The 24,290-nt window shown below is 42.7% G+C and overlaps 1 protein-coding gene across 1 annotated transcript in view; it reads right to left on the reverse strand.

The window, feature by feature from the left end:
• Positions 1–13,359: 13,359 nt before the first annotated feature.
• The window catches only part of adgrv1 (adhesion G protein-coupled receptor V1), a 525,473-nt gene continuing 514,542 nt past the window's right edge, over positions 13,360–24,290 (reverse strand). Inside the window, exon 89 of the mRNA XM_072281026.1 lies at positions 13,360–13,943. Within this exon, the coding sequence (XP_072137127.1) occupies positions 13,825–13,943 (119 nt within the window). The 3' untranslated portion in view covers positions 13,360–13,824. The remainder of the gene's footprint in view (positions 13,944–24,290) is intronic.

The raw sequence follows: 24,290 nt of genomic DNA on the forward strand, positions 1-24,290 counted from the left end.
GCACAAAGAACTTGGACTTTGATAAGTCTTGGCGCCCTTTTTTCATTACTTCTTTTTCTGTATCAAATTTATATTAATGTCATAGACTTAGTAATATCTATAAAGTGTACTGGGTAAAACGTACTGGGTGTGCTGGCTGATGATTGATGTTTGGGATTGATTCAGGCGGCAGTGGTGCAGCGACCGACTCCGTGGGAAGCGTTCAGGCAGGTGCTGGGTGGGATTTCCCCTAGACATATACGAGCCAAGATAACTGAGCGTTACATATGGATGGCATAATTATAGATTAATTAAAATGAGAACCAGTCTGCAAGAAATAAAGCCTGAAATTTAACTTTCCAACTGCTGCTTTGTGAAGCAAAACTTGCAGGAAATCATAAACATGAGAGAGTCTGTTGCTGGAAATCCAGAGTACACACAGCGTGTAACAGCATCCATGGAGAGGAATGAACAGTCAATGTTTTGGGCCAAGACCCTTCATTTTGACTGGAGAGGAAGGGGAAGAAACCAGAATAAGAAGGTGGGGGGAGGGGAAGGAGGACACTCAGCTGGAAGGTGATAGGTGAAACCAGGTGAGGGGGAAAGTAGGTGGGGGGGGGTGAAGTAAGAAGTTGGGAGGAAAAGGGCTGCAGAGGAAGGAATTGGATAAGAGTGGATGGTGGACCATGGACAAAGGGCACTACTGGAAAGGAATGTGGAAGATGTATTACAATAATAACATACCCTCATACTTCCTAACAATTTCACAGTTCTGTCAGAATCACATAATAGTGATCACTGAGCCTTGTCTGAATTCATAAAATCGGATTATTTCAGTGGCTTAATGTTCACAGTGCACCACTGTGTACTTTTGAGTATGGGTGGAAATCTATGAAAAGTATATAATGTAATGGAATCAAAATTAAGGATATACACTCAGATTGTCATTGCCCAATCTAATCCCATTTGGAAAATGACCTCAGCATGTTCTAGTCAAGTATCTGACTATTACCGAGGATTATAGTCTTTAGCACCAGACACAAAGCAAGGATGTAATATTGAGACTTTATAAAGCATTGGTGAGGCCTCACTTGGACTGTTGCGAGCAGTTTTGGACCCCTTATCTAAGAAAGGATGTGCTGACATTGGAGAAGGTTGAAAGAAGGTTCCCTAAAATGATTCTGGGATTGAAAAGCTTGACATTTGATGGCTCTGGGCCTGTACTAACCAGAATTCAGAAGAATGAAGGGCGACCTAATTGAAATCTATCGAATGTCGAAAGGTCTTGACGGAGTGGATGTGGAGAGGATGTTTCCTGTGGTGGGAGAGTCTCAGACCAGAGGACACATCTCAGAATAGAGGGGCATCCTTTCAGAATGGAAGTGAGAGGTGAACCAGTGCAATTTGTTGCCACGGGCAGCTGTGGAGGCCAAGTCATTGGGTATACGTAAGGCAGAGGCTGGTGGATTCTCGATTAGTCAGGACATGAAGGGATACAGGGAGAAGGAAAATGGATCAACTGTGCTGAAACAGTGGAGCAGACTTGATGGGCCAAATAGCCTAATACTGCTCCTATATCTTATGGTCTAAAATACTGGAGGAAGTCAGCAGGTCAGGTAGCATCTATGGAGAGGACTAAACAGTCGACGTTTCGGCCTGAGACCTTGCTAGAAATTGGCCCGGCTCAGAAGAGTGGATTTTCTTTGAAGCTGTTGAGAAAACAAGAGAAATGCTGCTGTGATTAAAATGTTTCCAATGAGTGAGATAAATATTTGTTTAATAAAAGGTTGATATGTATAAATGAGGGGCGGGGGACATTCTGATTTGATTCCATTGAAACTGCATTGGGGTAGACAATAGGTGAATGGTCTTGCTATCAGCCCATTGTTAAAGATGTATCCCTGCCAAATAATGCACAGTTCATACTCATCCGTTTTGTTGCTTAACCATCAGTTAGTGCTATATTCATGGAAACACATACAAGATGCTGGAGGAACTCGTCAGGTCAGGCAGCATCGATACTTACTGCTTGTAACTCTGCTTTCATTTAGGGCCTCAATGAAGGCCTTCTGGCACTGTCGGTGTTCAGGGCTTCCTTTATGGTGTCAGTAGCCTCTGCTTGGTTTTCATTACTGTCAGTCATACAAGTCCCAGGTGGAGACTCAGGAATACCATCGCACTCAGACGTAGAAGGATTCTTCATTGCTGTTTCTGTAACAATTTTGTTTTACCAGTCAGGGTTGTTAGCCCTGAGCTGAACCCCCAAATCTGGAGGACCAGTGGACCACTCTTAGTCTGGCCTCTACCCTTTGACCTGTTTGGCATGGGTGACCCTACCAAGAGCTAGCATAGCTCTTCAGGTCATTGAAGCACGCAAACATCCAAACCACAACAAGGTTGTGGTCCTCTTGGAGGAGGCTGGATCTATGGAGGGGAGTAAACAGATGATGTTTCGGGCCGAGACCTTTCTTCAGGACCTGTTGTTTATTTGTCTCCAGAGATGCTGTCTGACCTTTTGAGTTCCTCCAGTATTTTGTTTGTGGAAAATACTGGTCATCTGTCAAATATTGATGTAAAGTGTTGTGCAATTAAATTTCTAATCTGAAGTACTGACTACTCTGAATCAACCCCTCAGTCATTTACAATTATTTTTAACTTGGAATTTCATTCCTTCAGGTTTCTCTTATCTGTCTCTTTATTTCTTTATCAATCTTAATCTTTATTTCCCTCTATTGATTTTTTCTTTCAATTTTGATATTGATCTCACCTGGTTATTGACAGTCCAGAACTGAATGTGGAAAAAGCCAATGAATGACCCAAAATTAATCAGCACGAAGACGGCAAACTAACCAATCTTACTAGTTTAGAGCAGATGTGGATGAGCCCTGAGGGACTTAGTTACCTGTGTGAAATTCATGTTCAAGCTGGAGAAATGGTCCCATTTTCAAATGTTGCAATAACTATTTTAAATGTCTGTACACTAAGTGACAATGTCTGAGATCCAAAGGATGTTGTCCATTTCTACAAGGTTACCATTGTGGTGTCAGATTCCTGATACTCTCTGGTGGGATCCCATTGGAACTACTGAACTGATCCCAGGAGATCATTAGAAACAAATGTTTTGGCTTTATTTTTAACTGTTCTTATTAATGGGTAGAATAACTTTAATACCAACGAAGGCAGGAATAATCATTTCTAACTTTCCATATTTCCTTATAACCAAGAAGGGGGCCCATCAATCCTACAAAACTAAAAATGAATCATCCAGTATTAAGGATCCCTATCGCTCAGGACGTGCCCTCTCCTCATTGCTACCATAAAGAGGAGCTATAGGAGCCTGAAGACACACGTTCAATGTTTCAGGAACAGCTTCTTTCTCTCTGCCATCAGATTTCTGAATGGACAATGAACCCATGAACACTTTTTCAGTACTTTTTTCTTTTATTTCTGCTCTCTTTTTGCACTGCAAATTTAATCTCACACACACACACACACACACACACACACACACAGATATATAACTTATACTATTGTGGAAGACTCTCAGACACAGGGTGCCTGAGGCTTTTGCACAGTGCTGTACTAATTTTACGTATTGCACTGTACTGCTCCCACAAAAAAAACGAATTTCATGACATATGTAAGTGATGATAAACTTTCAACCTTGAACCTGATTCTGAAATAGATCTCGATTGTGGACTGAGAGTAGGAAGGGCGCAGGGAGAGGGGAATCATGGTTCGGAAAAGGGGAAGGGAGAGGGGAGGGAGCAGGAAGCAACAGAGAGACATTCTGCAATGATCAATTAACCAATTGTTTGGAATCAAATGATCCTGCCTGGTGTCTCAGTGCCGTGTGTGTCTGCACCCGTTTCACCTCCACACACCCCTGGCACTCCTTCTCTGCCACCTGACCCATACCCTTCCCATGGTATTCCATCCTAGTTATTCCCAACATCCCTTCCTCCTGCCAGGTTTACAAATGTGCTCTCCACTCCACATTGACAAATACAGTACTGTGCAAAAGTCTTAGGGACCTTTGCTATATATATGTGTGTAGTGTGTGTCTAAGACTTTTGCTCACTGCTGTGTGTGTGTATATATATATATATGTATATATATATATACACACGTTATTAAAATTCACTGTTTTTATTATATATTTTTTATTATGCATTGCACTGTACTGCTGCCACAAAACAACAAATTTCATGACATGTCAGTGATATTAAACTTGATTCTGATTCTGACATTGACTCAGGTAGCAATTCATCTGACAAAAGTAGATTCAAAGATTCAAAGCACATTTATTATCAAAGAATGTATAAATTATACTCCTTGAAATTTGTCTGTTTACAGGCAACTACAAAGCAAGAAACCCAAATAACCCAATTTAAAAAAAGACCAAAAACTACTGACAGAGAAAGAGAAAAAAAACACAATAGAATAAAGAACATGATAATAAAAAACACAATGAATATCAATACATAAGATAGCTTGTATACTGTACTCAGACTGAGTGTCTGTCCATAATGTGAGTCTAGGCTGTACATAAGGTGACAGACAGGAAATAATAAAGTAGTGGTGGAGTTAATGGGTGGAGGTGTTGATCAGCCTTACTGCTTGGGAAAAATAACTGTTCTTGAGTCTGGTGGTCCTGGCGTGGATGCTACGTAGACTCCTCCCTGATGGGAGCAGAACAAACAGTCCATGAGCAGGGTGGGTGGGATCCTTCATGATGTTTCTGTCCCCTTTATGGCACTTTTCTGTATACGCAGTGTGTCCTTTTTGGCAGGTAGGCTGGTACCGGTTATGTGTTGGGCAGTTTTTCTTTCCTGTCCACTGCAGTGCAGTTTCTGCACAACACGGTGATGCAGTTTGTTAGAATGCTGTCCACTGCACAACTGTAAATGATGTGGTTATAGATGTGCATCGTCCTTCTTTCTTCTTTGTCCTCAGAAAGTAGAGGGCTTTGTGAGCTTTCCTGATCATGTAGAATGTGTTCTGGAACCATGAGATGCAATGTACTGACTGTTCACAGATAGCTCCAAGGTCCCTGGAGGTAGCAGGTTTGCTGAGCCATGTCACTATGCCACTGTCAGTATTATTCTGTTTTCCCATTGGTACCTTTGAGGCCTGCACAGGCAGGCACCTCCCAGTCTCCACCCAGCTAATAGGAGTTACCTGCCACTCATTTCCAACTCATCACCTGCAACCTATTTAAACCCAGCTCTCATCCACAGTTCTTGTTCACTCATCAAACCAGCCAGCCTCAACAAGTTGCTCCTAGCCTTCAGTCACCTTGTTCCCTTGTTGTGTTTAGCATCTGTTCTCTCTTGTTTTGTGGCCCCTCGAGGCTTGTTATTTGCAGATTATTATTAAAATGTTCACTCTCTGCAAAATTATCTCCACTACTCTGCATTTGGGTCAAGCCCCCTCCACATTTCCTGACAGTATGTATGGCAACCTGGATATTGTTGAATCCCTCCAGAACTTTAACTTTGTGCTTGTTGTTCATCGCAGGTACAGAAGGTAGAACTGGTAATAGTTCACAGGATGGCAAGCAGGAAAATCAACACTTTCCACAGTGTTTTGCCCTAAGCTTTCTCCAAAGTTCAAAGTATGTATAAATTAGAGTGTGGGCATGTGGCCAAGTGGTTAAGGCATTGGACTAGTGACCTGAAGGTCGTGAGTTTGAGCCCCAGCCAAGGGAACGTGTTGTGTCCTTGAGCAAGGTACTTAATCACACATTGCTCTGCGACGACACTGGTGCCAAGCTGTACGGGTCCTAGTGCCCTTCCCTTGGACAACATTGGTGCCGTGGAGAGGGGAGACTTGCAGCATGGGCACTGCTGGTCTTCCATACAACCTTGCCCAGTCCTGTGCCCTGGAGAGTGAAGACTTTCCAGGCGCAGATCCATGGTCTCATAAGACTAACGGATGCCCCAATAAATTAGAGAAGCAAATCATGCAAACAATAAGGCAAGCGACTGCATTCAGAATTAAATTGAGTCGAAAACCTGGAGCAGCCGGAGAAGGCCCACAGTCCCAGCCGCAGTCTGTCACACAGCAGGGCAAATCACGGTGAAGCTTGCAGACACATAGCCTGGAGCAGCCAGCGCAGGCCCACAGCCCCAGCGCCAAGGGGAGTGGCGTAAATGTCACAGAGCAGAACCAGCCCAGACCTTCGCCTCCAGTCCTGACACCCTGCCTTTTCAGTCCGTGAATGAAGTGACATGAATGGGGAGATTAGTGTAAAGGAACTTGAACGGGAGGACTAATGAGGACATCAGCGGGAAAAATTCCTTGCATTATTCACATTCCACTGACAGCTTGCGAAGAGAGTCCTCTGCCTTTTAGTGTTCGAACATTTACAAAATTAATTTTTTCCAGGTTTGTGAATTAACTTTGACTATTAGACTAATACTTACTGGAATTACGTTTAAGTCACTGATGAATCATTATTTGTTTTTCCATTTAGTTATCTATACGATTGGAATTTTAACTTAATAAATCCATATGTAAACATCTGGTATCAGATTGATGGGGTCAAGAAAAACATTCATTTCTAATATAATCTAGCAGTGATAACAAGCTGATGTAAGTGCAGCACAGGAAAGTTGCCCTCTCTCAGAATTTCTGTTTTACTCGCAGGTTAGTGCTTCTCCCGTTCTGAAAAATAGTTTGTTTGGTAAAGATAATATTGAACTAAGAAAGCTCTTTGTGGATATTGTTCACATTAGGACACAAGTACAAATCTATTGAGTCAACTGGATAAGACCATAAGACCATATGAGCAGAATTCGGCCATTCGGCCCATTGAATCTGCTCTGCCATTCTATCAGGAGGAATCAGAGCACTGAAATTTACGTCAAGCATTTGCAGAGCTGAAAGGGTGACTGAGCAGCACTGCTCAAAGTTCAAAGTAAATTTATTATCGAAGTTTGTATATGTCATCATATACTGTACTACCCTGAGGTTTAATTTTTGCAGACATTCACGATAATACAAAGGAATACAATAGAATCAAAGGCTGACCAACAACCAAGGTACAAAGGAAAACAAACTATGTAGAGAGATAGATAGATAGACAATACAGAGAACTAAGTTCTAGAGACCTTCAAAGTAACACTGTAGATCAGTTCAGTGTTGAGGTGAGTGAATTTAGCCATGCTGGTTCAGGAGTCTGATAGTTGAAGGGTAATAACTGTACCTGAAACTGTGGGACCTAAGACTCCTGTACCTCCTTCCCAATGGCAGCAGCAGGGAGAGAGCGTGGCTTGGATGGTGGGTGTCCCTGGTGGTGTTCACTTTTACTCATGTGTTCATTGCTGGTTAAAGCTTTCACACTGTGACTGGTTTCAACTGAGTGCAAGTGTCAGAATCCACTGGTTTTAGTGAGGCAACTGTGAGGGAACTGCTGATGGCAGCAGCGAGAAGAGAGCATGGCCTGTATTAACAAAGAGTGACAAGTTGGGGGTGGCACCGTAATGGAGTGGCTAGCATAATTCTATTACAACACTAACTATAAGATCAGGGTTTGATTCCTACTGCTGCCTTTAAGGAGTCTGTACACTGTCTCTGTGGCCGTGTGGGTTTCCTCACGGTGCTTTGCTTTCCTCCCACATTCTACAGATGTACAGGTTAGAGTTAGTGAGACGTACAGGTTAGAGTTAGTGAGTTGTACAGGTTAGACAGTGAGTTGTACAGGTTAGTGAGATGTACAGGTTAGAGTTAATGAGTTATACAGGTTAGTGAGATGTACAGGTTAGAGCTAGTGAGTTGTACAGGTTAGTGAGATCTACAGGTTAGAGTTAGTGAGTTGTACAGGTTAGAGTTAGTGAGTTGTCAGCATGCTATGTGGCGACAGCTGTGGGCTGCCCAGCACGATCCTCTCTGGTTTGACTTGACACAAAAGACCCATTTCATATATGTTTAAATGTACATGTGACAAATAAAAATAATCTGATTTCATCTTGATCGTTCATCTATATCTTAGGGATGGTATTATTAATACAAAGACAGTAAAATCTACTTATGAATCTCCTTCATAACTTCTATAAGTGGATAAATACCTTCACCTGTAAATGTGCTGTCAACAAGTTCAAGTTTAATTGTCAATCAGCTACAATGAATACCCATGAACACAGCCAAATGAAACATGGTTACTCCAGGTCCAAGGTGCAAAACACAGAACCAAAACATACATAGCACAAAGCACATAGAAGATAGCAAGCACATATAAAATATAGTTACACAAACAAAAATATAATCCATGGCCCTGAATCCCATGCGTGTTGCAGCAGTCCGCAGTCGAAGACAATGAAGCTTGTTTTCTACCATGTGCACACTGGGGGGCAGCACTGACTCCAGCTTGGACGCTGCGCCACACCCGCTTCCGGTGGAACGCACCAACTCCAACGCCTCTCTCCTGAGTGGCTGTAAACAGGCTTGAGGCCTAGTCCTTGCTCCGACCGAGGCCATGCGGATTTCCTGCCATCCGGTAATAAATCAGTTAATTGAACTTGCAGCGTTCCACATTACAAGTGTTTAACAGACTCTAGCAATCACAAGAAAAATGACTAAAGGCAATTGCTTGCTGTTAGACTGCACACCAGCGCCTCTGATGCCTCTCTGATGTGATGCAGGCAGCAGCACGATCTGCACCAAGTTCAGCTCCTGGACTTCTTTATTTTCTTTATTTTATTTTACTCTTTCTGTCTATTTTATCAGGTATTGCATTGAACTGCTGCTGCTAAGTTAACAAATTTCATGACACATGCCGGTGATAATAAATCTGATTCCAATTCTGATTCCTTCAGTTTCTCCAGCAACAAGCAACTCGGTGATGGGTTAGACCTGCAGTACTTTAAGTTGTTAATGCCCAGCAGAGACTTGAATTGTAAAAAGATAATTTTAAAAAGGACAATAACACCTTTGGTTAGCCCTGTAGAAGTGGCTGTGATCGAACTCATCACCATCTTACTGGAAGATTATTCTTACCTTCATATCATGCTGTTTGAATTGGTTAAATGGTAGCATGATATGCCCTTAATCATAATGCCTTAAGCAGGGCACTGTCTACACCACCCCGAGCTGCCTGCCAGCCTAGTCATCACATGGGAGCCCAAGCACGGGAGGATGAACCCTGGGCACCCTCCCAAGACTATGGTCAACACGCTCCTAGAAGACAGTGGTGCGGCTAATGTAGATGAACTGACCACACTGATGAGGGAGAGGGAGAAGTGGAGAGTCCGTCATCACGCCTGACGCCGGCCCCCTAGGCCTGAGTCGACGTAGTAATGATATGACTTCTTTGTAGAACCTTAGTCTGTTTGTGTTTCATTAACTATTAACTAGACCTGCTAATGGTTTCTTGACATGTGGCCAGCTGCAACCAGGATAGAGTTTATGAGTCTGGCCTGAGAGTTCCTGTGGGAGATGAGCTGAGGTGAAGGATGAAATTAAGCAATGATATGGAAATAAATATCAGTCGACTTGCTGTTGGGATAGTTATGTGTTCTCTACTCAATTCACAGTCCAATACACTGAGATCATAAGAAATAGGAGCAGAATTAGGCCATTTGGCCCATCAAGCCAGCTCTGTCATTTCATCATGGCTGATTTATTATCTCTCTCGACCCCATTCTCCTGCCTTCTCCCTGTAACCTTTGACACCATCACTAATTTAGTCAGAAAGTGATAAATCTGTGGAATTCTTTGCCACAGGCAGCTGTGGAGGACGTCTTTATTTAAGGCAGAGGATGATAGATTTTGGATTGGTCAGGGCCTGAAGGGAGAAGGCTGGAGATCGGGGCTGAGAGGAAAATTGGATCCGCTATGGTGAAATTGTGGAGCGGACCCAATGGGCCAAAATGGCCTGATTCTGCTCCTATATCGTATGGTCTTATGGTCTGATCAAGAACCTATCAGCCTCTGCTTTAAATATAGCCAATGACTTGGCCTCCACAGCTGTCTGTGGCAATGGATTCCACAGATTCACCACCCTCTGGCTAAAGAAATTCATCCTCATCTCTGTTCTAAAGGGGTGTTCTTCTATTCTGAGGCAGTGCCCTGTGGTCCTAGACTCCCCAACTATAGGAAGCATTTTCTTCATTTCCACTCTATCTAAACCTTTCAATATTTGGTAGGTTTCAATGAGATTCCACCCCCACCCCCCACCTATTCTTCTGAACTCCAGTGAGTTCAGGCCCAGAGCCATTAAACACACCTCATATAATAACCTTTTCATTTCTGGGATCTTTCTCGTGAACCTCCATTGCACCCTCTCCAATTCCTGCACATCCTTTCTCAGATAAACACATCTTCTCCCAAGTTGCAGTTCTCTTGCAGACTGCATCAGGTTTTCTTCCGAGATTTCCCTATGTTTTGCTGCATTCATTTTACGCTCTACCTTCACAAGCCTTCCAGATCCTGCTGCAGTGAAGCATCCCCACAGCATGATGCAGCCACCACCATGCTTCACAGTAGGGATGGTGTGTTTTTGATGAAACATAGCACTTAGTCTGATGGCCAAAAAGCTCAATTTTGGTTTCATCAGACCATAGAACCCTCTTCCAGCTGACTTCAGTGTCTCCCATATGCCTTCTCGTGAACTCTAGCTGAGATTTCATGTCAATTTTTTTCAACAGTGGCATTCTCCTTGCCACTCTTCCTTGAAGCTCTGACTGGTGAAGCACCTGGGTAACAGTTGCCGTATGCGTAGTCACTCCCATCTCAGCTACTGAAGTTTGTAACTTCTCCAGAGTTCTCATAGGTCTCTTGGTGGCCTCCCTCACTAGTTCCATTCTTGCACGGACACTCTGTTTTTGAGGACGGCCTGCTGTCAGCAAATTTACAGCTGTGGCATATTCCTTCCATTTCTTGATGATTGACTTCACTGCTGTTGTTGGCCTCTGTTGGTAAGAGTTGACCAAGGATATCACATCCTAGCTGTCTAGATACACAAGTCAGGGCAGTATGACATGGAGAGCATGTAGCAAGCTCCCCCTCTCCATCCATCTGAATCCAAAGGAACGGCAGAAACCAATACAATTTGGTACCAGCAGGGTTGCAGAAGTTGTCAGTCAGCATTGAACTCACTGTAGGACTGCTTTAGGGACTCCAGCTCCAGAGTTTTCCTCGGGGTTTACTCGCGAAGACTTCCCCATGAGTAGGTATGGCCGCAAAGCAATTGAGATTAGAGTTTTCCTTCTCTTAGATGGTTGACGAGCCCATCTGCCTGAAGTGACTGGTTTTAAGGCACCAGTAACCTGCTTTTGTCCCTTCTTCTGTCCGTAGAAACAGTTCTGCTGGGCTTAGTAGCTAAGCCACATATGAAGTCCAGGAGCTGGACTTGGTTGTCAGAGGCTATTTGAGGCTCATGGCATTGGAAACATTTAATAGGTAGTGGGAGTTTGTCCCCATTAACACCCCTGGCTGTAACAACCTTAACTGTACTCCAAGGGATATTCAGTGATGAAAATTTTCTTGTATCCATCTCCAGACTTGAGCTTTTCAATGACCTTTTTGCTTGGAGTGAGTTGCTTAGAGTGTCCTTTTGTCTTTGTGATGTAGTTTTTGCCAGGATACTGACTCACCAGCAGTTGGACTTTCCAGATAAAGGTGTATTTTTACTGCAATCAATTGAAACACCTTGACTGCACATGGTGATCTCCATTTAACTAATTATGTGACTTCTAAAACCAATTGGCTGCACCAGTGTAGATTTGGTGTGTCATATTAAAGGGGATGAATACTTATGCAATCTATTATTTTGTCTTTTATATTTCTAATTAACTTAGATCACTTTGTAGAGATCTGTTTTCACTTTGACACAAAAGTCTTTTTCTGTTGATCAGAGACAAAATAAGCCAAATTAAATCCGCTATGATTCAAAGTTGTAAAACAATAAGATATGAAAACCTTCAAGGGGTGTGAATACTTTTTATAGGCACTGTAGATCAGTTGCAGATATGGGTAGAGAAATGACAGATAGAATTTATCCGGCCAAATGTGAAATGTCGCACTTTGGTTGGTCAAATGTCAAGAGCGGTACGCTGTTAAGACCCTTAATGGTGCTGATGAGCAGAGGGATGTTGGGGTCCAAGTTCATAGCTCCTTGAAAATGGCTACACAGGTTGATAGGGTAATGAAGAAGGCATCTGGTATGCTTGCCTTTGTTAGTGAAGTCATTGAGTTGTAAAGTCTGGAAGATATGTTGAAGCTTTATAAAACTCTGGTTAGGCCACAATTGGAATTTTCATTCATTTCTGGTCTCCATCATAGGACGTGGATGTTTTAGAGGGGGTGCTGAAGAAGTTTACCAGGATGCTGCCCGGATTTGAAGGCATGTGTTCTGAGGAGAGGTTGGAACATCTTGTGTTGTTGTCTCTGGAATAGGAGAGGTTGAGGGGAGACCTGATAGAAATTTATAGTTGATAAGGGGCATAGATAGAGCAGACAGCCAGTGTAGTTTTTCTTCGGGTCATAATGTTTCATATTGGAGACCATGCACTCAAGATGAGAGGGAATAAGTACAAAGGAGAAGGGCAGTAGAGACAAATGCAATACAGGTATTTAAGAGGCTTTTAGATAGCTTTTTTCTGGTAAGGTGGTGGTGTATTCGATCGCAGCAGCTTCTACAGGATCAATTAAAGATGTTATTGTCTTTTTTAAGTGTATTTATTATGATTCCAAGATCGTTATGGACATTAAGAACTTAAAGTACTGCAGGTCTACCCCATCAGTTTGTTGCTTGGTGGTGGAAAACTGAAGAAGCTGGACTTGGAATGGATCAAGCTCTTACCTGCATTGGACGAGTCAGTGCATAAAGGAGGTGTGCAGTTTAATAGCAAGTGACTATCTTAGTCGCTTTTCTTGTGATCGCAAGACCCTGTTGGACATTGTTAATGTGGAATGCTGCAAGTCCGATTCACTGATGCATTGGCGGAAGGCGGGGCAGCTGCGTGGCCTTGGTCGTAGGGAGGATTAGGCCTCAAGCCGCGGTGCCGCCTGTTTACAGCTGTTCAGGAGAGAGGCGTTGGAGGCAGTGCGATGCGGTGTCTAAGCTGGAGTCGCTGCTTCCCAGAGTTTGCTCAGCAGAAGACAAGCTGTATGGGGTTCAGCTGCAGACTGCTCCAACAGTCATGGACTACAGGGTCTTGGGCTATATTTCTGTATTGTGTTTTACTGATATCTTATATGTGCCTTCTGCTGTGTGTGACAGTTGGTACTGTGTTTTGCCCCTTGGCCCTGGAGGAACACTGTTTCATTTGGCTGTGTTCATGTGTGGTTGAATGACAATTAAACTTGGACTTGAATGTGCCGGAAATGCAGGGATATAAATGCACAGGCAGGAGAGACTTGTTAAGTTGGCTTAAAATTACTAGTTTAATTTATTTGTACAATGTCATGGGCTGAAGTGCCTGTTCCTGTGCTGTACTGTTCTTTATTCTATGTTAATAAATACTGGTCAAAAAGAAAGATCATACAAGTTTTCTTTTCATAATCACCGTCAGAAATGACCACAAAATTATTTTTATTATGTTACTTCTATGGGAAGATATTTTACAGAAGTAATTTATTGCTAGTTTTTTTTTATTGTAGTTTATATCTAAATGCTACATACTTTCTTCATCCATATTAGTTAATTAACATTTACTTCTCTGTAATCAAGTTTTTGAAGGCTAAGGTTATATCAGTTGAACGTTACAAAAATGTTGTACAAACATTGTAAAGTATACCACTGATCCTACATATTTCAATGCAAAATTTTAGTGCAAAAGAGGAACATCCAAAGAAGTATAAAAACATGGACAAATTTCAATTAAAAAGCATGTGAGGGTGTTAAAGGTGAGTGTCGGCTATTGGTATTCTTCGTAGCTCCACAATCTGGGAATTTGAAATGCTCCTACCATCTTGACTTCCATGATATGATTCATTGTCACTTGCACTGAGGCCGGCACCTGGATCAAGAAAAAAACATTAGGCATCACGGTACTCTAGCAGTTAGCATAACACAATTATGCACCAGTGACCTAGGTTCGATTCCCACAGCTGTGTGTACGTTCTCTCCGTGACTGTGTGGGATTCTCTGGGTGCTCCAGTTTCCTCCCACATTCCAAAGAAGTACAGGTTAGAGGGTTAATTGGTCACATGGGTGTGAGTCGGCTGCATGGGCTTGTTGGGTCTGAAAAGACCTGTTACTGTGCTGTATTTTCAAATAAGTTACAAAAAAATCTTTGGCAGGGTTCTTAGCAAAAGATGGTACTAAGCTTATATCCTAGGAATACCTCTAAAGTATCAAAAATTTTCAGACATGACTGCACGGCCGAACATCTGAACAATCACATGGTCAGGATCGCCGATGATATGACAGTGCTCATCACTAACAATGACACAGCCTACAGAGAGGAGGTCAAAGAGCTTGAGGCCTGGTGCCAAGTAAGTAACCTCTTCCTTATGTCAACAGAACAAAGAAGATAGTTTTCAACTTCAGGACAACTCGCACTATTCACATCCCCTTTACATCTGTGGCACAGTAGTGGAAACTGCAAGAAGTTTCAAACTCCTGAGAGTGCAGATCGCACATAAACTCTCCTGGTCCCAGAACACATCTTATACAGTCAAGAAAGCTCACCGACACATCTACTTTCTGAGGAGGCTGAAGAGAGCTGGGCTTTACAGATCCATATTCACATGAATCTACAGATGCGCAGTAGAGAGCATCCTAACAGTCCGCATCACTGCATGGTACAGAAACTGCAATGCAGTGACAGGAAAGCGCTACAGGAGGTAGTCAAAACTGCCCAGTGCATCAGTGACACCAGCCTAGCTACTATCACGGATAGATATAAAGAAAGGTGCTAAAAAAGAGCCAGTAACATCATGAAAATTCCCATCCACCATGCTCGGTTCGTAGACTATTTGTCCCACTCCCATCAGGGAAGGGGCTACACCAGGACCACCAGACTCAAAAACAGTACCTTCCCCAGGCAGTAAGGCTGATCAACACCTCCACCCACTAACTCTACCACTACTTTATTATTTCCTATCAGTCACCTTATGTACAGCCTTGTGTCACTGTATTGACTTACAACCAATCGATGTGTAGAAGCAATCTAATGTATTTATAGTTATTGTGCTCTTTGTCTTTTGTGTTTTTTTGTGATGCAATGAATCTGGAGTAACAATTACTTCATTCTCCTTTGCACTTGTGTACAGGAAATGACATTAAACAGGAAATTACATTAAACAATCTTGAATCTCCAAAGGATGTACATAAGTGCTAAATTAACCATGTAGCTCAGTGCTCTTCCACATTCTGTATTGTTATAGAGTCATAGAGCACTACAGCATAGAAACAGGGTCTTTAGCGCATCGAGTCCATGCCGAACTAAGAATGTGTGTCGTGTATTGGCCTTCAGTATAGGCTGATTGAGTTCTAGAGCCATGAGGTAAGTTGCAGCTCTATAACACTCTAGGGAGACTACACTTGGAGTGTTGTGTTCGGTTCTGGTCACTTCATTATAAAAAGCATGCGAAAGCTTCAGAGTAGTTGCTGAGGAGATTCCCCAGGATGCCCCCTGGATTAGAGAGCAAGTCTTCTGAGGAAAGGTTGAGATAGCTGGGATTTTACCTTTGGAATGAAGAAAGATGAGAGGAGACTTGATAAAGGAATGTAAGGTGATAAGAGGCATAGATAGAATGGACAGCCAGAGACCTTTTTGATAGTCCTGATGGCTGATACGAGAGGACATATGGTACTTTTAAGGTGATTGGAGGAAAGTATAGTGGGGAATGTCAGAGGTAAGATTTTTACATAGAGAGTGGTGGGTGTGTGGAATGTGCTGCTGTGGGTGGTGGTAGAGGCAGATACATTAGACACATTTAAGAGACTATTAGATAGTCACATGGATGACAGAAACATTGAGGGCTATGTGGGCGGGCGGGGTGGGATTGATCTTGGAGTAGGTTAAAAGATCAGCACAACACTGTGGGCCACCGTGCTGAAATGTTCTATGTCAAATATTGAGAGAGGTGTACAAGATCATAAGAGGCAGAAATCAAGTGGATAGCTAGAGACTATTTCCCAGGGTGGAAATGGGTAAAACGAGGGGGCATAATTTTAAGGTGATTGGAGGAAAGTTTGAAGGGTCCGAGGTAAGTATTTTACACAGAGAGTGGTGAGTACATGGAAATCACTTCCAAGGGTGGAGGTAGAGGCAGATACATTAGAGACATTTAAGAGACTTTTAGATAGGCACACCATGATAGAAAAATAGAGGGCCATGAAGGGTCGATGGGTTAGATTGATTTTGGAGTAGATTAAAAGGTCAGCACAACAACGTGGGTGGAAGGGCCTGTACTGTACTGTAATGTTCTATGTTCAAACATCTGCTGGGGTTTATATTTGTGTTCACAACAGCAGTCTGTCCCTCAGTGATGCTGTGGCAATGACACTAATTTCACTAAACTACCTTTACCCTTGACTTCAACTACAGCTGAAAGTAAGGAAGCTGTTAGGTAGTTTTGTATACATTTTTTCCACAACTTTTTCACAGCAACAATATTTCTAAAAAGAATCAGGATCATTTTATGAAACCATTCTATATTCCCATGTTGTCTGTAAGGGGTCTGTGGAATGTGCTGGTTCCCTCCGGGTGCTCTGGTTTCCTCCCACAGTCCAAGGATATTCCAGTCGGTAGGTGAACTGGTTGTTGTAAATTGTCCCATGATCAGGCTGAGGTTAAAACAGGGGTTGTTGGACAGTGCAGCTTTGAAGGCCGCAAAGCCTACCCTGCACTGTATCTCATGAATAAATAAATAGTTTGCTCCACCATTCAGTCATACCTGATTTATTTTCCCTTTCAACTCCATTCTCCTGCCTTCTCCCCCTAACCTTTGACGCCCATACTAATCAAGAACCTATCAACCTGCTCTTTAAATACACCTAATGTCTTAGCCTCCACAGTTGTCCATGGCAAAGAATTCCACACATTCTACACCCTCTGGTTAAAGAAATTCCTCCTCAACTCCATTCTAAAGGGACATCTTTATATTCTGAAGCTGTACCCTCTGGTTCTAGACTCCCCCACTGTAAAGTTAATTTATTTTTAACCACGCTTATTTCATTAGGTGCTAAAGTTACAGGGTATTTTGTTTTAAGGAGAAACAAGAGCATTGTAATAAAATGGAAAGGAAGTGGGAAGATGCCAGAATAAATAGGTGGGGGGGGAGGAGAACGGGGACTAGCTGGAAGGTTAGAGGTAAAGTCAGGTGGGTGGTAAAGGTAAAGGGCTGGAGAGGAAGGAACTGACAGTAGAGGAGAGGAACCTATTACTTTTTAGCTTGTCCACCTTCACGTTCCCCCCCAATATTTTTATTCTGGCATCTTCCCTCTTTCTTTCCGGTCCTGATAAAGGGTCTCGGGCTGAAACACCGACTGTTTATTTCCCTTCACAGATGTTGCTTGGCCTGCTGAGTTTCTCCAGCATTTGGTGTGTGTTACTCTGGTCACAACAGGGACAAATCATGACCGGATTGGGCCCAGTTTACAATGTAGCAGATGCCCTCTGTCATAGTCATAGAATCATAGAAGACTGCAGCACAGAAACAGGTTCTTCGGCCCATCCGATCCATGCTGAACTCTTATTCTGCCTCGTCCCATCAATCCACATCCGGGCTCTTGCCCTCCATACCCCTCCTAACCATGTACTTATTCAATGCTGAAATTGAACCACTTGTGCTGGCAGTTCATTGCACACTCTGAGTGAAAAAGATCCCCCTCAAACATTTCACCTTTCACCCTTAACCCATGACCTCTGGTTCTATTCTCACCCAACCTCAGTGGAAAACACATATATGCATTTACCATGTCTATACTCCTCATAATTTTGTATACTTTTATCAAATCTGCCCTCATTCTCCTAAGCTCCTGGGAAAAAACAAATTCTACTCTCCTACACTCCATGGAATAAAGACTTGATGAAGTCTCAATCTGAAGTGTCAACTATTCCTTTGCCTAACCCAATGAATGCTGCCAGCACTTCGTTATTTTTTGCTATAATTCTGTTGCTAGGTCACAGACAGCAGATAGAAATGGTGAAATATATTCATAAAGGTTGCATTTGCCTTACTTAAAGTAGTCCTGAATGTCGTATAACTCATGATAAACACACATCTTTTAAGTTTACTACTGCTAATGTGGAATACATTTACTTTACGGATTTGCCTCCATGTATAAATTTTCCATAGTGATTTGACTTTGAACAGAGTTCCATCATTTATGCATCTCTTAATTTAGTCAGATTCAAGGCCATTTCATCACAACAGATGATTTTTTTACAGTTTTATCTTGGTTGAGGGATTTTATTGCTTAACTTGGGACATATAGTACATGTCATCCAACGTCTGATGCTTATCTTGATCTCATTCCTGATTGCTGAATTTACTAGCATGCTTTATCAATTAACTATATTATAAATCCTATCAATACTGTAAATTACAGACATCACAAAGGGCACTGCTGCAAGAAAGCAGCATCCATCATCAAAGACCCTGCCATGCTCTCTTCTTTCTGTTGCCATTGGGCAGGAGGTACAGGAGACTCAGGACCCACACCACCAGGTTCAGTAACAGTTATCACCCCTGAATCATCAGGCTACTGAACCAGTGGGGATAACGTTACTCACTCAACAATGAACTGATCACTCAACACAATCTTTGGACTCACTTTCAAGGACTCTGCAACTCAAGTTCTCAGTGATACTTATTCTTTTATCATTCGTTTTTGTTCAGTACTGTCCAAAAGTCTAGGACACCCTGGATTTTTTATATGGTTTCAGATGGTATGGTCTCAACATCATCAGGACTGTCTGGGTTACCTGGAGAGACAGACGCAAGTAAGACAGCCAAAGTCTGCAGAAGAACTGTAGCAAGTTCTCCAAGATGCTTGGAAAAATCCACCAGCCAATTTTCTTATAAAACTGCTTGACAGTTTACCTAAGAGAGTTGATGCAGATTTAAAGCAAAGGGTTGTCACACCAAATATTGATTTTGTGTTTTTTTTTACTGTCTACTGCTCTTTATGGTATTTTTTTAAATATTTGGAGACTTCTCATTTCATTATTTTTGAAAGCATCTTCACTTTACAGAATTTCTTTAACCTATGCCTAAGACCTTCTCACAGTATTTGCATAGTTTGTCTTCTTTTGCATATTGGCTTTGTCAGTCTTCATGTGCAGTTTTTCAGTGATTCTGTGATATTTCTTTGTTCTACTGAGAATGGTGCAAGAAAACAAATCATCAGAGAATCACACAGTGATATTCTACTTGGAGTATCGTGAGCAGTTTTGGGCTCCTTATCTTAGAAAGGATGTGCTGAAACTGGAGAGGGTTCAAAGAACGTTCACAAGAATGATTCCAGGATTGACTGTCAAACAAGATAAAACCTGCAGATGCTGGAAATCCAAGCAATCCACACAAAATGCTGGAGGAACTCAGCAGGCCAAGTAGCATCTAGGAAAAGAGTACAGTTGACGTTTCAGGGTTTTGAGGGTTTCAGCTTGCAACATCAACTGTATTCTTTTCCCAGATGCTGCCTGGCCTGCTGAGTTCCTCCAGCATTTTGTGTATGCTTTCCAGGATTAAATGTCTTGTTATACAAAGAGCGTTTTATGGCTCTGGGTCTATATTCACTAGAATTCAGAAGAAAGAGGGGTGACCTCATTGAAACCTATTGAATGGTGAAAGGCCTTGATAGAGTGGATGTGGAGAGGATGTTTGCTATGGTGGAAGGGTCTAAGACCAGAGGACACAACTGCAGAATAGAGGGGCATCCTTTTAGAATGGAGATGAGGAGGAATTTCTTTAGCTAGAGAATGGTGAGTCTGTGGAATTCATCGCCACAGGCAGCTGTGGAGGCCAAGTCTTTATGTATATTTAAGGAATTGGTTGACAGATTCTTGATTGGTCAGGGCAGGGGATGAAGGGTACAGGGAGAAGGCAGGAGACTGGGGCTGAGAGGAAAAATGGATCAGCCATGGTGATATGGTGAAACAGACTCGATGGGAAAAATGGCCTAATTCTGCTCTTATAACTTATGGTCTTATATATGTACTTTGATAGTAAGCTTACTGTGAACACAGATATAAACACCATACTTCTGTTGTACTAACAGTGCTATTGTAATGACAGACCTCAACTCCATATCATTTCTACTTACAGTACTGTACAGTATTAAAATCTTAGGCACATATATTTGGCGAAGGAACCTAAGACTTTTGCACAGCTCTGGAGGGAGCAAAGGATGTTGGGAACATAGTCATAGTCATACTTTATTGATCCCAGGGGAAATTGGTTGGGAATGGTGAGAGTGGAGTGCCAGGGGAGTGGTGTGGGTCAGGTTCCAGAGAAGGAGTGCGGGAGGTGAAGGCTGGCACGGGTGCAGGCACACACAGCACTGAGTCACCAGGCAAGGTCATTTGATTCTAAACAACTGGTTTATTAATCATTATACAGAATGTCTCTCTGGTACTTCCTTCTCCCTTCCCTCTCGTTATCCCTCTTCCCAACCATGATTCCCTTCTCCCTCCCCCCTTCCCACTCTCAGTCCACAATACAGACCTATATCAGAATCAGGTTTATCATCACTTACATATGTCATGAATTTTCTTTTGTGGCAGTAGTACAGTGCAATGTATAAAATTACGCCAGTACTGTGTAAAAGTCTTAGGCACCCTAGCTATATACGTATATGTGCCAAAGACATTTGCTAAGTACTGTATTATTCAGACCAGGACCTGCACGGTATAGAGTTGTGTCAACTCACGGATACTGATGTTTAGTGGACAGGGTGAGGGGATTGTCTATGGTAATTATCTCGATAACAAAAACATCAAAGCAAGCTTGGATGATGCTTTCCCAAATCCCCGGACCATCTTATTTAGTTATTTTTAAATTGCTGTTTTTATTTATTGGTCCTGCAGCATGGTACCAGGCCCTTCTGATCCAATGAGCCCACACTGCCCAATTATACGCATGTGACCACTTAGCCCACTAACCCAGTCACCCCTGGATTGTGGGAGGAAAGCAGAGCACCCCGACGAAATCTATGTGATCACAGGGAGAATGTACAAACTTCTCAGAGACAGCGGCGGAATTGGTGCTGCAATAAAGTTACGCTCATGGCTATGCTACCCTGCCACCTACATAACCTCAAATTTTGTGCTCAGATCTTCACAATGAAGATTGAACCAAGGTGAAAGTACAACTAATGAAGCCAAGTCTGATACTATGATGCCTGATCATTATGTATAGCTGCTTCTGGGTAGAGTAGTGTAGCAGCTTGTGTGATGTTATTACTGCTCGGAGTGCCGGAGTTCGGATGGCCATCCCAGCATCCGCTGTAAGGAGTCTGCATATACACCCCATGGAACGTGTGGGTGTTCTCTGGGTCCTCTGGTTTCCTCCCACAGTCCAGTTAGCAGGTTAATTGGTCATTTTAAATTGTTCCGTACAAATTAGGCTATGGTTAAAATCAGGGGTGCTGGTGGTGTGGTCGGAAGAACTTATTCCGTGTTGTATCTGCAGATGGAACTCGGGAACTTCCTCTCCATAGGAGGCTGTTAAGAATTTGCACAAGGCCTAATCTGTGCTGAATCTCTAAATACACACACACACACACACACACAAATAAATAAACAAACAAATAAATAAATAATCTTATAACCTAGGCTAGATACAATGATTCAAAAAAAAAAATCCCTGAGTAAGCAATTGCGGGTTCTCACATCTCGTGTGCAGATTCATCACTTTAACCTTTGACAAGATGACTGGGCTCCTTGATGCACTCTCCACTTTGGATGGGAAATTGACTGGTTGCTTGGGGCTTCTACCACCATTCCTGGATGGGTGACATGCTGGTTCAAAGTTCAAAGTACAAAGTAGGTATATGTTAACATATACTACTAGGTTGCTTGGCAATCTGGGAGCAAACATCTTTGCATAATTCTGAAGTTCAGACAGACAGGACGGACAACGAGTGTGCAAAAGACATCAAACTGTGCAAATAAAAATGAATAAAGAGAAATAATAATAATAAAGAAATAAGCAATAAATATCGAGAACATGAGATGCTGAGACTTTGAAAGTGAGTCCATAAGTTGTGGGAACATTTCAGTGATGGGGCAAATGATTCATTGATTCTATTAAGGTTATTAAATTTACTATGTCCGGTAGAAAACAAATCTCAGGGTTATATATGGTGACATATGTACTTTGATAATAAATTTACTTTGAACTTTGATGAATTAAACTGCAAACATTCTGTGCAAGATATATTCAAACAATGGTCAGTATTATTCAGGGTTTTGTAATGATTCAAAGTATTGAGTATAGAGGTGTTGCAAATGCAATGTTTCCATTAACGACCAGGACAGTCTGAATATGTGCTGGGTGTTGCCCGAGATGTCATCACATCTCTGACACCTTCAGAACTAAGGTTTTTAACACAGAGAATTGTGGGTGGGTGGAATGCTCTGCCAGGGGTGCTGGTAAAGGTGGATACACTAGGGGCATTTAAGAAACTCTTAAACTCTGGATGACAGAAAAAGGGACAGCAATGTAGGAGGGATCTTAGTGTAGATTAGTGTAATCTAGTGCACATGCACCGGTCGTGCATGCAGCCTGTTACAGTTGTTCCGACCAGTATTCTTACTTTTTTAACTTACGTTATTTTTTGTTTTTTTTTCTCGGTAACACGTTGAAGCTGCACCCTCTCTAACATGCTGGTAGAGGGAATTTTATTTGGGTTTTTAGCGCTGGAAATAGTTACATTCCGACATGCGGGACAGAAGCATGGTCGCATTGTGTATTCCACGGACCAGCTGTTTGCGCTAATGCCGGCTGGTTTAGTGAGCAGAGTGGCGGACACCCCTGCTGAAATCTGGAGGAAAACACACAGAAGATGCAGAGGGGGATCACAAAGTCGAGGAAAGAGGACCGGGTCGAGACAACAGAGACTTATGGAGAAGAGGAGTTCGGTGTGTAATAAAATGGACGAGTTGACAGCGCTAGCCAGGCGTCAGAGAACATTTCGGAAGTGTAGTGTTATGTGTTTCACTGGGGCTGCACGAGGACACACCCGATCAAAACTTTTCCATAGAGGGTTTGCAGGCCGTTCCGGCTGACCGGAAGTGCACTGAGAGCAGTAAGCGTAAAGGAGTTGGGGGCTTGCTGTGCTGTTTAACAACGGATGGTGCAATCTGGGTCATATTACGATCGAGGAACGTGTTTGTAGACCAGATATTGAACTTTTTGCTGTTGGACTCCGGCCATATTCCACCGAGATGCAACACTGGGCGTCACGGGATGTTGTTCCTGCCTGTGGCCATCGAACTTTGCAGCTCCTCCCGTGGAGGGTCAGACACCCTGAGCCAATAGGCTGGTCCTGGACTTATTTCCATCTGGCATAGTTTGCATTTTGTTGTTTGATTGTTTGTGGTTTTTGTATTGCTATATTTATGCTCTATTCTTGGTTGGTGCGGCTGTAACAAAACCCAATTTCCCTCGGGATCAATAAAGTATCTCCATCTGTCTATCTATCTATTAAAAGATCATCACAACATTGTGGGCTGAAGGGGTGAATGGGGTGCCCAGGGAGGGGTAACACCTCTGGTGAAGGGGCTTGTTTATTCTGGACACGCAGCTCTCACTTGTGGCTCCAAGTAGCTGTTTGCATCTAACAGTGGCCGTGCCCCAGTACACCGTTTGACAGGCAGGCTAAACCAGGTGAGGGTAGCCAGCAGCCTCATACCCCGCTGAGACAGGGACATGTCTGTCCTAGCATGCAAAGTCATCTCCGATAAACTGTGTGGATGAGACCTACAGTGAGATCCAACAGCCAGGAAGGTGGTACGGCAATGCGTTTGTGGAGAGCGAAGGGCATGACAAGGCACAGATGAAATCATGGTCATCTACTGCATCCAAGGGAGACCCTAGATTGTGACTTTGTTCGTACCATTGAACGTGGACTTCTGAGGATGGGAGAGTGGAACTGCCCTAGTACAATGGCTTTACCACTTTAAAAACTCTCCCGCACAGGTTTCTTGTCTTCGTTGGGGACAATAAACAACCATCACTACCTCTGTTCTGTGTGATCTATGTTCTATGTTCTGATCACATAATGCAATGTTATGAAAATTATTAGCAGTATTTCACTCGTGCACTAAACCTTTAGCAGGTAAAAATACTAAAAGTACTCCAACATTATAAACTATAGGTCTCAGAAATATCAAGGCCAAGTTCATGAT

The sequence above is a fragment of the Mobula birostris genome, chromosome 17 (assembly GCF_030028105.1).
Source record: "Mobula birostris isolate sMobBir1 chromosome 17, sMobBir1.hap1, whole genome shotgun sequence".
Lineage (NCBI taxonomy): Eukaryota > Metazoa > Chordata > Chondrichthyes > Myliobatiformes > Myliobatidae > Mobula > Mobula birostris.